We start from the raw sequence: 19,334 nt of genomic DNA on the forward strand, positions 1-19,334 counted from the left end.
ATTGTTCGCGCTTATTAGGGTCCAACCCACTCGTCTTTCACTTCAAAGTCAAGATCATTCAATTTAATTGACGTTGAAATTATTCTCGACACATATTCTTCTTCGATAAAGTCCTGAATCCTCGTAAGTTTGTTTTAATTTATCCTACGCTTCTTTTGCAGATGACGTGCTCTGCAGATGCACATAAATAGCAGGATCAACTGACAAGATTATTTTGGCCCTTGCGGTGCATATCTTAACTTCATCTTTGATCTCGCCCGTTATACACTGCCACAATTGTTAGTGCTGTAAATAAGTTTTCATTGCAAATTGCCGTGTATTGTAATTTTCTCTTCCTTTCAGTTTTTCAATTAACGGCAACGAATTAGCACTGACTGAGCTCATGATATCGGTGTTCTGTATCTGCGTCTTGGTGTGACGAAAAAAACGTAGTTTTTATTCACTTTTTTATTCACTTCAAATAAACCGCTGGGTGACTGTGCCTGGGCCCATAACCTGTTGTTATTGAACTTGAAATAAACACGTGGTCACGGTTTGAAAGTGAACATAAATGGTTTTATTAACACGCACAGAACGAATGTAACACAAGGGTAGGCAAAACACAACCATATTAATAGGAACGTCTATAAAAGCGTTCGTAGCAACTGCGGCAAAGATAAATATATAGTAGAGGCATCGATTCTAAATTCCAACAATTTCTACCTGAGACAATTGAGTCACGAGATCAGCGAGAAAAATATTAGGCCTATGTGGTACCGATACTTTTAGTATACCAAAAGTGCGTTTAGAGATTGATAATATGAATGACCCGGCAAATGTACGATGTAACACAATTATGACGTGTCGCCTGTGTCTAAACCGGGATTCTTTCGCTTTAGATATATTTTCAAAGCTTGCAGAGAGTAAAGAAATTCATGATAAGATTCGTATTTGTATCCCAGGATTAAAGGTCCGTGTTCATGTTGCACGTTTTAAATATTTTTTTGTTTTTGTTTTAAGGAAATGATATCTACACAATTATTATTATTTGTATTCAGATATGTTTCATTGTTACATGCATTCTTGTGCGTGAGTGGATACACCACATTTAGTATCTAAAGAAAGAAGGATAAATGGGCGCATGGAGAGGATGTATCCATTGCTATACGTTTAGTTTCTATTACGTCATTCGCGATAACAACGATCGTCGGAAAGCTCAGTTATTTTACAAAAACAGACGAACAGGCCGATGCTGCCTGCTACACAGGAAGAGTTTCACTTGGGATATTGCTCTCCAACTTGGAAGTCAGTTGTAATCGGCTGAAACCCTATTTGCAAAAGTTATTGACAATTTGATATGTAAAGCCTACAATAGATTCGGCACAGTAAATATTGATTTGTACACCGGTCACTATATTTTGCACCTACTTACGTGACCTGCGCGAGTAATTTCCGTCCTTTTCACTTTTCATTGGGGGTAAATATTCTCGTAACGCAGTTGATACATCCTGCAAATCTGAATAATAAAAATGTTAAATTTAGTTTTGCATAAGACATTACACAGGATTTTGAATTATTACGTAGTGCGAAAACGTTTCTTATGTAATGAAATTGCGATATGACAGTTAATATGTGCGTACCGAAAAAGATGGACCATTCTTGGTTCGCCTCCTCCTTGCATGGTGACTGAAAATATGGAATATGTACCCGCCCCACTACGGCGCCGTGAGAAACCTTAAATAACTGAGAAAACCAGTTCTCTGGAAGGCAAGTGCCCCAGCTAACGAAAGGACAGTTCGAATTAACAGTCGTGTTAAAAGAGAGTTTAACTTAAATTAACTGTGTTACAACAGCCATAGTTGAAGACACAAGAATAATTGGCGTATTGTGTGGAGTTCAGAATGGAATTCTGCATTCTGATCCAAAATTTGTTGTACAACAGGGCTAGAAATTGGGGATCTCTAGGTTCTTAAAGGAAATCACAGCTATCCCTAACCTCTTAACTATGTATCCACTGTATTGGCATTTAGGCATTGAAATTTCCTGTTAGTAGTAAGATAGTTAATATAATGGTGTGTACTCCAACATATAAGAGAGATAATTCGTAGTCACTTTCCATATTTGTCTCACAGTCTGTGACTACAGAATCAGTGCCTTCCAGGGCATCCATTTAATAATTTATCTCCCTGGGACAGCACTCATGACTCTGTATCATTGTGTTGTGTTCTTTTCGGTCTTTCTCGTTCCCTTCTTCCATCAGATTCTCTCCTTTGTCTGTTCCCACTTCTTGCATCCATTGTAATTGCTGCCTGGCTATGGTATGTAAATGGTATCCCACAAATGTGACATACTTTAATGGGTTGTAAAGGGTGTCTTGAGGAACAAATTGGGGACAAAAACCTGTGTCCAGAAACATCATCCGATGATGCTGCCAAGCATCGAAGTTACATGTGGTGGCACTAGGCCAGCCTCTTGGCAGCAAATACGGCTTTGTACTTTTATGGACCATAGGTGGAACGTCTCACAACATTGTTGCTATTCAGTGACCTTGACTGATTGCCACAATCGCCAGTGGAGAAATGGAGCTAGCTGCTGTGTAGACAGGCATTGCCTCCTATGAATTCAGTGCTCTGTTGCCTTGGTAAATGATGGTTCAGATGTCAATTTCCATCTGCTGTTTATTTTTCTCCTTTATGCCGAAAATTATTGGAGGTTTTAGTGGGGTCCAAAACTATTATTCACCAAGGCATTGCATTTATAGGAGACAAGCCTGTCTATATAGCAGCTAGCCCCATCTCCTCCACTGGCGTTCATGGCAATCAGTTGCGATCACTGAATAACAAACAACATTGCACGATGTTCCACCTATGGTCTGTCAAGGTATGAAGTCATGTTTACTGCTGAAGGGGTGGCCTATTGGCAGATGCTAGTGGCTATAACTGTGACGTTCTGGAGCATTGTTGGAAGACATTTCTGGAAATTAATTTCTATCCTTGATTTGTGCCTTAAGACTTATGGTACAGCCCTTTGAAGTCTGTCGCAACATTTCTGGGATATCCTGTATTGTTACGGAAGTCAAGATAAAATGGAGGGGTGAAGTTCTCTATCTCTTGAAGATTATTGCACTTCTCAAATTTTATTTCAATGCCAGCTTCATGTAAAAGCTACAGAAGAAGCACTGATAGGCGACCAATACTGTGCCTCCTACAATTTGCTTCTATAAACTCAAGACCACAATTAAGTGAGTGGCTGAACTGCATTGTTAGGGGATTGTCTTTGGAAATTTGGACCCACGTAATATTCCTACATTGTATTTTATTTCCTCCATTGTCTGTAGGAATTTGATCTTTTCTATGACATCCTTAGTTTTAACTGAAAGAAAGTCTTCTATTTTCACTTCCACTGTGAAAAACTTTCTGCTGACCAACTTCATTGCTTCCATCCAGTCATGGGGAATAATGTGTAGTTCAAGTGTTTCCTTGCCTTTAAGTGAGACCAAAATCTTGATCACATTCCATATATATTTGGCTACGTTCAAGGAACTTGTGATCAGTTGTGTTACTGTGTTGATTTTGCTTCAAGATGTACATCTAGTATTTCAAAATATGGCTGTTCTGTCTTGACCATTGCTTCTGTCACTGTATTCAATGATATGGGATGTTTCAGCTGTTAGTTGTTCTAAATATTTGACTAAGCTTGAAAGAATTACCTGTGAATGCCTCCCTGCAGTAGATCCATTTTGGCTTTTCCAGATGTTTAAGAACATGCACACCTAAATTGTTGGTCCACAATACTCTCAGAAATAATATTTTGTTCATAATCAAAAATAGTATCAGCGGAGTTTTTTGTATGTCAGATGCAAACTCTGCAGTAGGGTCAGGACAAGTGTTCTTATCCAATTGTTGTTGTCCATTGCCCTTTGCACCTTTCTTACATGAAGCTCTTTGTGCCTCTTAGCTTCACAAGCAAGGATCTGGTTGAGGAGGTCACATCAATCGTAAATTTGCCACACTTATTGTATGTGTCACTGTATGGATGATGAAAGCTTAGACCGAAGCCTCTGTTAAAAACATCAGAGTAATACTGTTTTTTAACTGGAGCGATGTTCATTTCTATGCACTTCGATCAATAGAGTGCATATATCTTGCTTAGATTAAGCTCTGAACACAAATACTGTCTTGTGAAGAATGTCTGCCAATCTGCAATGAGTCCTGTGTTTTGGAAATGTGACAATGTAAAATTGTTACCTCTCCTATCTTCTCTGCTGGTATCTTTAGTGTTGTGACTCCTGATATGGCTCATCCTTTAATGTTGTGACTCTGAAATCCTGATGTGGTATGGCTCTTTCTGGCTTCTTTCTCAATTGTTCACTTCACATTGTATTAACACAAAATCACTACTACGCAAGCATCCATCGAAACATAGTACCATTTTACATATAAATTGTTTTTATGTGCCTTAAATATTAGAATAAGCACTCTTAAAAGCATACACTTTAGGCTATCGCTGTATTTCAGAAAAATGCATACCAGTAATATCCTTTCATCCACAATTTTACTTGTACTAGTTGTATTCCAAATGCACTCCAGGTACTGGCTTAGAGCTTATAATGTATCATCGCAAAATGCGGCACTATGCAGGATTTCACATGTACTTCTTGTACTCAGGAGAGATCTGCACCTTAGCGTACCAAATGTGCCCTCAGATCATTTTATTGGGAAATGTAACTTCTCTCACATGTACTCTCAGTTATCAGTGTACTCATATGAATGTCACTAGCAGCAAGAAAGGTACATTAAGTGGGTGATAACTTAGAATGTAGCAGATATTTTTCCTTCCAATTTATCAGACTGTGTGAAAATTGCATCAGGTATTTATTTGTGGTACTTTATTTATTTGGCCCAGGAAATCATTTTGAGTACATTGAAACTTCCTGCCAGATTAAAACTGTGTGCCACACTGAGACTCAAACTCAGGACCTGTCCCTTTCGCGGGCAAGTGTTCTACCAACTAAGCTACCCAAGCATGACTTATGACCCGTTCTCACAGCTTCAGTTCTGCCAGTACCTCGTCTCCTACCTTACAAACCATTATTGGTATTGGTTTAATTGCATAAGTTCATACCTTTTTTTTCCCCATGTCAGTATTCATATTGCTGTGAATTTATTTATCAGTTGTCATTCCTTATTTGTAGTTAACTGTTGCTGTCTGAGTCTACATTTTGTCATTTGGAGATAGTGGGTGTAGTTGTGGATGCTAGAAAATGGAGTGCCAAGTGGAAAAATGAGAACATCTCTGGAATATTCTTCTGTTTGAGTTTAATAGAGGGATGATAGCAGCAAAGGCAGTCAGAAATATTTGAACCACATATGGGGTTAATGCCATTAGATAGAGCATGACAAGTAAATGATTTTCTCATTTTAAGTAGGATTGTTTTGACATTAGTGACACTCCACATTCTAGAAAATCTTTTGGGTTTGATGAAGATCGTTTAAGCGCATTAATCCACAATAATCCACATCAGTGTACCTGAGAACTGGCAAATGTGATGAATTATGATCATTCCACAACTATTGCATGACATTTGCATGCAACGGGGAAGATTCAAAAATTGGTTGTATGTGTACTGCATGCTCTAAGCCAAAATCACAAAAATAAGCTGGTGGTCATATGTACATCACTGCCTGCTAGTCATCAGTTGGCTCATGAACATCACTGACCATTCCTGTCCTATAGCATTATTGGTAAGGAGAAATGGAGTCATTACACTAACACAGGGAAAAGAATAGAATGGTTGAGGTCTAAAAAAGCAATAATTCCCCACACCAAGACCTTCATGCATCAGATGATGCAAGAATTTCCTCCCTGAGGTGGAACCATCACTGCTGACATTTGTTGCTAACGAGTGAGATGTCATGCAGATGCAATCCAAGAACAATGACCAGGAAGACTGTGTGAAGTGATGCTAGGAATTGTGTGGGGAAGTCAGTGCACATGCACATTATTCATCTGATCTTCCACCTACTGATTTTCATCTTTTCTGCTTCTGCTGAACATCCTTCAAGGAACTTACTTTCTGGATGATTAGAGATTAGATTAGATTAATACTAGTTCCATGGATCATGAATATGATACTTCGTAATGATGTGGAACAAGTCAAATTTTCCAATACATGACATACTTAAGTTAATATAACAATTTTTTCATTTTTTGTGTATTTTTTATTTTTTTAATTTTTTTAAAAATTTATATCTAAAAATTCCTCTGTGGAGTAGAAGGAGTTGTCATTCAGAAATTCTTTTAATTTCTTCTTAAATACTTGTTGGTTATCTGTCAGACTTTTGATACTATTTGGTAAGTGACCAAAGACTTTAGTGCCAGTATAATTCACCCCTTTCTGTGCCAAAGTTAGATTTAATCTTGAATAGTGAAGATCATCCTTTCTCCTAGTATTGTAGTTATGCACACTGCTATTACTTTTGAATTGGGTTTGGTTGTTAATAACAAATTTCATAAGAGAGTATATACTGAGAAGCTACTGTGAATATCCCTAGATCCTTAAATAAATGTCTGCAGGATGATCTTGGGTGGACTCGAGCTATTATTCTGATTACACGCTTTTGTACAATAAATACTTTATTCCTCAGTGATGAATTACCCCAAAATATGATTCCATATGAAAGCAACAAGTGAAAATAGGCGTAGTAAGCTAATTTACTAAGATGTTTATCACCAAAATTTGCAATGACCCTTATTGCGTAAGTAGCTGAACTCAAACGTTTCAGCAGATCATCAATGTGTTTCTTCCAATTTAATCTCTCATCAATGGACACACCTAAAAATTTGGAATATTCTACCTTAGCTATATGCTTCTGATTAAGGTCTATATTTATTAATGGCATCATACCATTCACTGTACTGAACTGTATGTACTGTGTCTTATCAAAATTCAGCGAGAGTCCGTTTACAAGGAACCACTTAGTAATTTTCTGAAAGACAGTATTGACCATTTCATCAGTTAATTCTTGTTTGTCAGGTGTGATTACTATACTCCTATCATCAGCAAAGAGAACTAACTTTGCCTCTTCATGAATATAGAATGGCAAGTCAATAATATATATTAAGAACAACAAAGGACCCATGACTGACCCTTGTGGAACCCCATTCTTGATAGTTCCCCAGTTTGAGGAATGTGCTGATCTTTGCATATTATGAGAACTACTTATTTCAACTTTCTGCACTCTTCCAGTTAGGTACAAATTAAACCATTTGAGCACTGTCCCACTCATGCCACAAGACTTGAGCTTGTCTATCAGAATTTCATGATTTACACAATCAAAAGCATTTGAGAGATTACAAAAAATCCCAATGGGTGGTGTTCGGTTATTCAGATCATTCAAAATTTGATTGGTGAAAGCATATATGGCATTTTCTGTTGAAAAACCTCTGGAAACCAAACTGACATTTTGTTAATACTTCATTGTTACAGATATGTGAAGCTACTCTTGAATACATTACTTTCTCAAAAATTTTGGATAAAGCTGTTAGAAGGGAGATTGGATGGTAATTGTTGACATCAGATCTATCCCCCTTTTTATGCAAAGGTATAACAATAGCATATTTCAGTCTATCAGGGAAAATGCCCTGTTCCAAAGAGTTATTACACAGGTGGCTGAGAATCTTACTTATCTGTTGAGAACAAGCTTTTAGTATTTTGCTGGAAATGCCGTCAATTCCATGTGAGTTTTTGCTTTTAAGCAAGTTTATTATTTTCCTAATTTCAGAGGGAGAAGTGGGTGAGATTTCAATTGTATCAAATTGCATAGGTATGGCCTCTTCCATTAACAGCCTAGCATCTTCTAATGAACACCTGGATCTTACTATATCCACAACATTTAGAAAATGATTATTAAAAATATTTTCAACTTCTGACTTTTTGTTCATAAAGTTTCATTCAATTTATGGTAACACTGTCTTCCTGTGCTCTTGGCTGACCTGTTTCTCTTTTAATAATATTCCAAATTGTTTTAATTTTATTATCAGAGTCGCTGATTTCAGACATGATACACATACTTCTGGATTTTTTAATAACTTTTCTTAATATAACACAGTAGTTTTTATAATGTTTGATAGTTTCTGGGTCACTACTCTTTCTTGTTGTCAGAAAATGCGTTCTGAACATAGCTCGACAAGTTATTCCTCTCAAAACTACATGATTTCCACAATTGGAGCATTGAAAAGTTACCCCACCATTGGCAGATTGTTGTTAATAGTGAAGAAGAATACATTACTACCATAGACTAGAAATGTTTTTCAAATTACTGGTTCATAAAAATTCATTTTTTTTTTAAAATAATGCTTACACAAGATTTAATACAGTATTGTTTCATGATTGTATAGAATACAACCTATAAATTAAGAAAAGACAGAAACAGAGAAAGGAAAATAAATTAATTAAGAACATTGGCAAAATTGCCATAAACATGATTTTTTGGTGTTTATTGATGCATTAAAATGTAAATAATTATTGATGGTTATCTGGGCAACCCTTATGTCAGTTAAAAGGTTCTGATGTCAGTAAAGCAGGTGATTCTCCACTATTCTGAATGTTTTTGTTTTTACACCTAAGATTGTGAAAAATTTAATTGAGCACTATTATTTCAAGTTCTAATTAAATTCTGTTCTTTTTTATATCAGTAAATGTAAGTTTAGAAAATAATAGAAATTTGTCTTTCATCTGCAAAAGTCTTAATTGAAAATGTTTTCTGTAGCAAATAAGGAGGGTCTTTTGAACAAATACAATTATAGCAAAAATTCTCAGTACGTTTGCATTATATGAATTGTATCATGTACTTATTTACTTGTACTTGAGCACTGTGTGTGTGCTAATGGTGTTATCATAGTTTTTACAAAGTAAGATTGAACAGTGGAAAAACATGTGGAGTGTCAAATCACGGTATATGATGTGGCGATCTGATGGCAGGGTGTAAGTATGGCGAATGCCTGGTGTACATCATCTACCAGCGTGCGTAGTGCCAACAGTAAAATTTGGAGGCGGTGGTGGTATGGTGTGGTGGTGTTTTTCATGGAGGGGGCTTGCACCCCTTGTTGTTTTGCATGGCACTATCACACAGCACAGGCCTACATTGATGTTTTAAGCACCTTCTGGCTTCACACTGCTGAAGAGCAATTCGGGGATGGCGATTGCATCTTTCAACATGATTGAGCACCTATTCATAATGCACGCTCTGTGGTGGAGTGGTTAAATGACAATAACATCCCTGTAATGGACTGACCTGCACAGAGTCCTGATGTGATTCCATAGAACACCTTTGGAATGTTTCTGAACGCAGACTTCGTACCAGGCCACACCGACTGACAGCGATACCTCTCCTCAGTGCAGCACTCCGTGAAAAATGGGCTGTTATTCCCCAAGAAACCTTCCAGCACCTGATTGAGCATATGCCTGCGAGAGTGGAAGCTGTCATCAAGGCTAAGGGTTGGCCAACACCATATTGAATTCCAGCATTACCAATGGAGGGTGCCACAAACTTGTTAGTCATTTTAAGCCAAGTGTCTGGATACTTTTGATCACATAGTATATCTAGCATGGTAGAAGATGGAGTATGTATACGAAGGAAGGAGCATCTACACCTGCATTACAGTATTGGGAGACAAGTTGGAGGATGTTGTATACACAAATACCACCTCAGAAGATAAAAGAAGGAAAATTAATTTAAAAGGGGACAGTGGTGTATCTGAGAAATGAGGTGAAAGTAGGACAATATAATTTCAATTGCAATGAAATATTTGATTTTTGAGACCCACTCCAATGTTGTGCAGAATAAAACTAGCTTGTAGCTGTAAAGTATGATCTGTACTTTCAAGAGGCAATTCTTATGGTGATTGCATAATCACAGATATTTCCAATAATGGATTTTAAAGTTCAAACAGAAAAAGGAAGGGTCTCACAATGAGAACTTACAAATATGCACAGAGGAAAAGAATGATTTGATACCCAGTAGGGCTGTATGAAAGGAAAAAATAAGATCCAGTATGATGAGATCAAAGAAGGAAAGAAGATAGCCCCAACGACAAAGGGTGGTAATTTGCTAGAGGGCTATAGGATATACAACACCAGCTCCACCCCCACAGCCTCCAAAGATTGGTTTAAGTAACCTGCTTTGTGAATTACACCCCCTCCTCAGTAATCATCTCGTGAAATTCTATCTCCACATTTGTAACATGTTTCTTTCTTTTTCAATACTGTCATCTGTTAGCAAAGCTGCAGTCCCAAGTAAACATGCCTCTGTAAGTTGAAACATAATGTCCAAAGCTACATGCCTCATTAATTTTTTTAGAAATATGTTTTACAGTTTTACACTAAAAGAAAAAGATGACAGAATACACTTGCAGAACATGAAGACAATTTCTTAGCTTGTAACGACTATACAAATGGAGTGGAGTAGGCTACCTTGAAGGTAAAGTACAAGATACTAAAGCAGGTGTAGCCTAACACTGGTATCTCACTAAAGGCTAAAATCATCATGAACAGCTCCTCTTTGCAACCAAGGCTTTGTGCCAGGTGCTCTACAACAAGCACATGAGTAGATAGTAAATAAATACCTTCTGAGATTTCCAAACAGTTGTCTATAGTTGACTATTTGGAACATACACACCAGCAACTGGCAACTACTAAAGATTAGTGGTACAGCCAGACAAAGGCCTGTGTAAGTACAAAGTTCGTTTCTCATCCTACTGATGACTTTGAGACTATAAGAAGCAGTATATTGAACAAACATGGCAATGGGTGCTTCAAGAAATTTAATGACATTACACTCTATTACTTATAAAAATGCCAGAGGAGGTCACAACATTGAATTCAAGTTTTCCAGTAAACAATTCCTCTTTCATAGTCAGAATCATATTTCAGGGAAAGAATGCATACATTTGTACATTGTGAATAAATGAATCTGCCTAAGTTTGGCCCAGGTTTCATCCAATGTGGGGTGCATACAGGGATCTCAAAACTACTGACCATCAATCCTCTTCATCTAAATAATGATGAGTGAATAAATGAACTATGTTCCTGCTGTTGCTATTTAATAATCAGTGAAAGCATTACCAAGAGATAATGGCAATGAAAGAAACTACAGAAGAGTCTACAGAATAATAAAGGGACAGGATCATTGTATGGAAAGTGAAATACAAAGAAATATAATGTCCAACCTGGAACCTTGTCGCTGTCGGCTGCATATTCTTAAAGCATGTGAATTCCCTGATATGAAACATTAATCTGTGTGGTGGTATTTTGATTCTCTTAATTAATACATCTTGCAGTACCTTTTGCAATACAATTACAACCCCATAAACAATCCTATTTTTACATTTGTGACCACTCTCTCTTTGAATTCCACATTTAAATCAAATTCGCATAGCTTTTCAACAGAATTTCATTAGTAGCTCTTTCTATTAATGTTGCTATTAAATCACAGATTTTTCTATCAGAATCAAACATTTCCAACAAATCAACATCAAATACTACATGGCAACAAGTCATTTCTGTGATCTTAAACAGTTTATGAAATTCATTTACCTATTTCTCCCACCAGTCAAGCTGTAGTTAATAGAATTTAAATAACTTTCTCCCCTTAATGTTGAAAATTTTGCTTCTGTTTTCTCAGGGCCAGCTGGCAAATGAGGTGTAGTAACGGCCTTTTCCTGAACTTTCCGTTCAATAAAACCATGTTGTGAAAATGGAACCAGAGATAACTACTCTGTCTGAATCTTTACATTGTTCTAAAACATTTAACCTTAGGCTGCTGTATGAAATTTGTTTTTGCACTTCTGTAAATCCCCATCCAGAAGATTCTTTAATTTGTTTTAGGCCTGTATTTACTTCATTAAACTGTTCCTTTAACTCATTCCTAACTAAATCGTGTAACTTAATGAGTTCAGAATGTAATTTGTCTTTTAAATTCAGTACCTATACCGTAATTGTCTTTAATTATAATATTTTGTGATTTATTTGATCGTTTTCTTGATATGATTCCACAATGTATTCCTGTAGCTTTTTGTCTTCACTGTCTATTTTAAAATATGTTACATATAATTTAATGTTCATTTATCATAAGCTTTAGCCTATCCATCAAGCTTTGAAGCCTGTTCATGAACTTTTTGAGTCCGTTCATCGATTGTTAAAACATGTTTGGCTATGTTTGCATTAATTTTATGCTTAGGCCAGTATTTAACTGTTCTGCTTTAGGTCAGAAATATGTCCTCAGAGTCTTTCACAGAGGCATATCTGAATAAAATCTTCTCGGTTTTCAACCTGCGTAAGTTTGGATAAAATTCTAAAGCTTCTGATGGCTATCTCCACCAGCATCATCAGGAGTAAAACCACTTATTGTCGGGGCTGGCGTGGTTTTCTGCTTATATAGTGCCAACTGCAGCCTCTGGTACCAATCAGAGAGGGCTGAAATGACAGAAGCAATGAAGGCGAGTTGGACAGCTCATAGCAGCTCCCGCTACGGGACTAAGTGATGTCAGGTGGCACATGGGGCTGGTGCCACATTTGAAACTGCTGCTCCCACTGCTCTACAAGCATCTGCTCCCACTGCTCTACAAGTGTCAAGCATTCATTGTTGCTTCCTTTCAACTTCCAAAGCCTGCCTCCATGCCCTGCTAAGTGCGTACCCCTGGTCTCTGTTAAAATTGTTACTATTTGTTCTAATCTCAGCTGCCTCTTTTGTAATTGAATCCCAGTATGTCAATGCATGAGCAAAAACTCTCATGTTTTCAGACTGTACTTTGTGTCTGCTTTTCAGGCAATGCTCAGCTGTGGCCAACTTGTGTAGCTCTCTCTGTTTAATATGTCCCTTGTGCTCTGTACAACACTCTGTCTGACCTAAATAGATGCTGCTGCTGCACTCGCAAGGAACACCATATGCACCTGGCACGCGAATTGCTATGTTGTTATCAGTTTTCCTTAGTATTCTTTATTTCCTTCACTCTTTGTGGTCTGTAAAATATTTCCTTCCAGAGTTTAAATATTTTATTCACTTCAAGCAATAAACATTTATCGCTTGATCATTGTCCTGCACTGAGGCGACACACCTGCGTGGTGTCAGCTTTCAGTGTGACATTGATCTTCTTTAAATTTGTGTGACCATTGTTATTTGTCAGACTTTGTCTCTGACTTTGTTCTGGTTGCTTTAAAATTCAGAATTGCTTCACCACATTGCTCTGAATAACTTGTGATGCTACTGTTGAGTTAACAATTTGTGTATTCTTTTCACTGTTGCATACACTAACTGTATTATGTGATTGCCTTTATTGTTCCATATTTCAAATAAAAGTAATCCGATAAAAATTCTGTTCTTACATCTGCCAACATGCGTTCATTGTTAATATAACTATACTTGGAAGTCTGTGCACTCCAGGGCAGGTCGTCAATCTAAGGAGCACGTATTTTCTCTAGCAAAATCACTGCAATCACTGGCCCATGCTGAAGACGTGTCATCCCTCAACATATAAAAAATAAAATTAAAATCTTTGCATAATGTCTGCACCTTTATATTTGATTGTTATTTTATAACTTTTAGTTCTGAGTGTCATTTGTCCTTTGGAGCGTTATATATCACCACACTATATTCTATTGCTTTATCCTTTGAACTGTTATGCCAATCTTCTGATCTACTTCAAGAAAGCAGTTATTAAGCATATTGGCTACCTAGCTGCTATCATTCATTTTTGGCTGTTTTCTTTAATAATAAAGTCCTTACGGTCCTTAATTTCCTGATTTATCTTTTAACTATTGCTGATATATATTTAACTTTATTGTCTGCAGTGATGATTTCAAACATTACACACAGATTTCCGTTGATGAATTTTCCTTAGTTCAGTTTCCTTAGTACAGTTAATTGTTCCAAACTGTTTGCATTTCCTTGCACATGATATTTTGGTTCCTGTTATAGTCCAGGGCATTTTTGGGGAAACAGCTGATAAGAATTGATACAAACTGATTTATAAATACATAAAATTTGAACTGATATCTGTCACATTATACAAAACCTTCTAGTCACCTTCCTAGATATTGCCTTGTAATTTTCTGTTGTCTGTTCATTAACTACTCTGTTTTCCATTATATCACTTCATTGTAATCAAATAAGCTGTTTAGTATGGCCAGTTGTGCTTCATAACCAACTTGGATAGTCGGGGCACCCATGTTAAAGCATCCATTTGTGGAAGACAGGGAGGCATGCCCGCCCCAGCTTGAGTACGCCTCCTGAATTAATGATGGGGGCCAGTGTACCATCCATCCTGGATGTAGTTTTTAGACAGTTTTCCACATCCTTGGTCCAGCCTCTGTCTCAGATATGCAACACATAAACTCTTTAAAAAATGATGTTGCATTGATCATGAGATATACACTAGATGCATGCAGAAGTTCCCCACTGGGGAGGAGGGGGTAGTTGGCAATAATGTTGAAATGCCTTTGGGATGCCCCATTGTGTGAATATCCTATGTAAAGGCATGGTTCTGTAGGGCACTGGTATGGATAGATAAGCGAAGTTGAGTGTTGAGCTTCATTTTCAGAGCAGCTGCTCACTACTGAAAAAACATTTATGTAACTGGTAAAGTGTTCATATACAAAACTGTTACAATATATTTGTGTACTGCTTTCATGTGTAAGGCTGATAGGAAAATTAACAACAGAACACATTGCATTTTTGTCTGGATATTTTAGAAAATCCTTACTTAAATTGCCACAGAAATGGGCTACTATGGTCTGCATCAATTTCCTTATGACATCCTAGATCATGTAAATAGATGTTTTTTTTGTTCTTTAGTCCTATAATATTCTGATTCTTAATGATATTATTCAAACAAGTTTCTTTTTTATAGGACAGTGCATCGCAATCCCTTCCTCCCTTCCCCACCCCTCTGCCCTTATATTTTCAGTTGTCAGTTCAGCTAATCTACCTTTCTCCTTTATGTTAATGTGCAGAGGCCATACCTTATGTCTCCCTATCTCCCAATAGCAGCAACTGGCATGACACCAATGTGAGCCCCATCTGAAGTCAGCAGGAACTCTTGTCAGTTCCAAGTTTACTCACCTGAAGGCAAGGCTTTGTTCATCCAGGGTTGGTTGCACCAATGATGCACAACTTCAATAAAGCTCACAGGTGTGTGTGCTGTAGCTCCATCTATCTTCTCTGTGTCACTGCTGGTACTACACTACATTCTCTATTCTTCACCAGGCTGTTGCCTTCTCTCACAACAGTAAATACTTGATCCACTTCACTCAGATCCACTGCTTCAATATTATCTAGCAGATGGCCAAGTATTTGTAAAATGGTGATTTCTACTTAGTGTAGTTTCTTATTGAGGATCTGCTGCAACCTACTCTCTTCTGCAACTGGATTAGGCTCCTCACCTTCAACAGATGACATTCTATATCTGTTCTGTAGCTCAGTGGCAGTAGGAATATCCAGACTATTCCCTTTTCATGCCTTTCCTATAATCTTTTCTCACTTCCCATTTTATTTTTCCCCCTTAACTGCTCTTATTCAGTTTTCAAGGACTCAGTCTCTGCCCGAAGGGCTCAAATCTTCTTCTGTGATCTTCCTGTGTTTTATACAGAACTTACAAATCTATAGGAGAGTCTCACCAGAAATCCCTTCCTCTGTCCCACTGCAAGTTACCTGATGAAAACCGAGTGAGGTGGCGCAGTGGTTAGACACTGGACTCGCATTGGGGAGGACGACGGTTCAATCCCGTGTCCGGCCATCCTGATTTAGGTTTTCCGTGATTTCCCTAAATCAGTCCAGGCAAATGCCAGGATGGTTCCTCTGAAAGGGCACGGCCGACTTCCTTCCTCATCCTTCCCTAATCTGATGAGACCGATGACCACGCAGTCTGGTCTCCTTCCCCAAACCAACCAACCAACCTGATGAAATCACAATTCACACACAACCTCCACACATCAATTCCAAACTATTAACCAACCTGTGACAGAATATACATTTTTTTCCAGTAATTTTCGGGTCTGCAGCCGGATACCATCAACATTCTGCCACGACATTTAGTGTGTGCTGCCCTCAGTGGTGGAGTAAGAACAAATTAATTGCTGATTATCAACTGAGCATGTCGATTCCATTTTAATAATAGGATTCCAATTTTTATCAAGGTGGAAGTTGTCACAGTTCATTAAATTATCAGCAGCACGTATTTCCATAGATTCTTTAATTACAGAGTCCCAGAAGCTGGAAACCAGTGCTAAAATTTTGGAATTATTGTATTCCATTGAATGTCCCATGGAAATGCAATGTTCTGCCACTGCTGATTTTATAGGTTTCTGCAGACGGGTGTGTCTTGCATGTTCTACACAGCTTGATAAAAATTGGAATCCTATTATTAAAATGATGCGGTCACAATGGAATCGACATGCTCAATCAATACTCAGCAGTTAGTTTGTTCTCACTTCACCACTGAGGGCAGCACACACAACTGTGCTGCCTCGCGCATGTCACCTCCTAACGCATGCGCCATAAACCGCCAGTATGATTTGCATGTGCGGAATTCGCTATAAATACCGTGACTGCATCAGGTCTCTTCAGTACTTTGTCTACTCACCTGAGGATGGCCGTACGTCTCTGGGCAGAAATACCGTGGCAGAATGTTGATGGGAGCCAGCTGCGAACCCAAAAATTACTGGAAGAAGAAATATGCTGGGAAAATTTCAGAAGTCACAGCATATACATTTCTTACTCATAATTGTACTATTATAAATAATTGTGATGTATGAGGTTTTAGCTCTCAGTGACTCGCTGTCGTATTTATACTCGTGGATACCTGCAAACAAATTAGGCCTAATGGTCACAACCTCTAACACTGAATAACATTATATAATCTGACCCAGAATCATACCTCCATTAATTCCCATTTACAAACACTAAATACTTTGATACTTAGCCTATTGTATAGAATAGAAATGCAAACAAAGCAATCAAGACAAGGTTTATCGTATGTTTATTTTGAACAAATTCATACCTGGGCATTCAGTTTCCATTTTATAGATTTCTTCACTTTTATGGCTGCAAGCGAGAAACTTTATTATTATGAACTAGAGCAGGTGCTAATACACATATTTTTCTTGATAATAAGCACCTCTTCATTAGTTATTTGATATACCCATCCTATCTTCAGCATTCTTCTGTAGCACCACATATCAAAAGCTTCAATTCTCTTCTTGTCTGAATTGTTTATAATTCACATTTTTCTCCAGTACAAGGCTGGTGTGGGCATGGAAATTTGGGCAAAGTACAAAGTGGATTTGGACGTTTGTGGCAGAACAACAGGGACACCAGGTGGTGTTGGTACTACGCCACATGGGATGCTGCACTGACACTGCAACCAGCTCCAGTTGTGGCCCTTGGTCAGCAGCGTGCTTTGTCACGGAGTCCACCATCTCCAGCATCACAGCTACTCAGGGCTCTCAGATGATAGCCACCTGGTACTTCCTTCCTGTGAGCTGTGGGATGTACTCATGGTGTCAATTCACCTTCACTGATGGCTAATCACTGACCTCGCCACCTCCATTTCCAGAAATATCTAGGCCTGTGCAAGAAACTCTATACCTAGTGCAAGTGTTGCTGGCAACCCCAGATGTCTCTCCAGAATCTTCCGCCTTGCCATTGCCCATTTCCCAGCCGCTTCTGCCAAGTGATCCTCTACTGCATCGGCTTGGTAGGTACTGGCCCTAAATGCTTGTTCGTGGCTGTGCAGCAGGATAATATAGACTATTGATATGTGTAATGTCTCGCTTGTCCTGTGAAGGCGCCTGGGGTGGGAATAAGACTGATATCGCAGGCCGGTCACCTGAGCATCTGTATGAGGCCAAAAGTAAGGCTATCTGACAGCCATCTCTGCATCAGTTTGACATTATCCAGTTTTCCTCTTCCTTTGGACTTCGCAATGCGACAACTGTTTACTCTGTGTTTAGTGCTACAAATCATGAACTTATGATTTCCATCCCCAGTTGCCTATACAGGGTGTTACAAAAAGTTACGGCCAAACTTTCAGGAAACATTCCTCACACACAAATAAAGAAAAGATGTTATGTGGACATGTGTCCGGAAACGCTTAATTTCCATGTTAGAGCTCATTTTAGTTTCGTCAGTATGTACTGTACTTCCTCGATTCACCGCCAGTTGGCCCAATTGAAGGAAGATAATGTTGCAATTGTGCAATCACATCATCAACACAGATTTTCTGTGAACGTTTGAGCAGGCATTGTTGGTGATGTCTTGATTGGGCCCCATGTTCTTCCACCTACGCTCAATGGAGCACATTATCATGATTTCATACGGGATACTCTACCCGTGCTGCTGGAACATGTGCCTTTACAAGTCCGACACAACATGTGGTTCATGCACGATGGAGCTCCTGCACATTTCAGTCGAAGTGTTGGTACGCTTCTCAACAACAGATTCGGTGACTGATGGATTGGTAGAGGCGGACCAATTCCATGGCCTCCACGCTCTCCTGACCTCAACCCTCTTGACTTTCATTTATGGGGGCATTTGAAAGCTCTTGTCTACGCAACCCCAGTACCAAATATAGAGACTCTTTGTGCTCGTATTGTGGATGGCTGTGATACAATACGCCATTCTCCAGGGCTGCATCAGCGCATCAGGGATTCCATGCGGCGTAGGGTGGATGCATGTATCCTCGCTAACGGAGGACATTTTGAACATTTCCTGTAACAAAGTGTTTGAAGTCACGCTGGTATGTTCTGTTGCTGTGTGTTTCCATTCCATGATTAATGTGATTTGAAGAGAAATAATAAAATGAGCTCTAACATGGAAAGTAAGCATTTTCGGACACATGTCCACATAACATATTTTCTTTCTTTGTGTGTGAGGAATGTTTCCTGAAAGTTTGGGCGTACCTTTTTGTAACACCCTGTATAGAACTTTGATTATGGAATACACGTATCTGGCTAAGATGTACTTGGATTTTATTTTACTACTCTGGAACTGTCTCATAATAATTTCCATTTTGGCTCAGATGAATATTTCTTGTAGAGCTATTACTGTTTGAACATACAGTGTAGGCTCTCATGGGCAGTACTTGTGATATTGCTGATATTTGATTTATGAGCATAAGGCTGTGGGCCAAGGCATAATTTTCTGCCTAATGTTTTATCTTCCACTGCTGGAGACATCATCAGAGGCTGATGACATCATGAACCGACCATTGTGTGGATACGTATAAACAATTCAGCTTTCTGAGCTTGTTTTGAGTCTGCAGCAACTGTCTGAGTTGTTAAATTCTCTGGTGAATTCTCC

At 38.4% G+C, this 19,334-nt stretch overlaps 1 protein-coding gene across 4 annotated transcripts in view; it reads left to right on the plus strand.

Moving 5' to 3' along the window:
• Nucleotides 1-756: 756 nt before the first annotated feature.
• Nucleotides 757-19,334, plus strand: part of LOC124795373 — a 112,840-nt gene continuing 94,262 nt past the window's right edge. For all 4 annotated transcript variants that reach the window (XR_007016684.1, XM_047259379.1, XM_047259381.1 and 1 more), the window contains exon 1: nucleotides 757-949. Coding sequence is in view for 3 of the 4 variants with exons in the window: in XM_047259379.1 (XP_047115335.1) it covers nucleotides 800-949 (150 nt within the window). In the remaining variant the exon portion in view is untranslated. The remainder of the gene's footprint in view (nucleotides 950-19,334) is intronic.

This window comes from Schistocerca piceifrons, chromosome 4 (assembly GCF_021461385.2).
Source record: "Schistocerca piceifrons isolate TAMUIC-IGC-003096 chromosome 4, iqSchPice1.1, whole genome shotgun sequence".
Lineage (NCBI taxonomy): Eukaryota > Metazoa > Arthropoda > Insecta > Orthoptera > Acrididae > Schistocerca > Schistocerca piceifrons.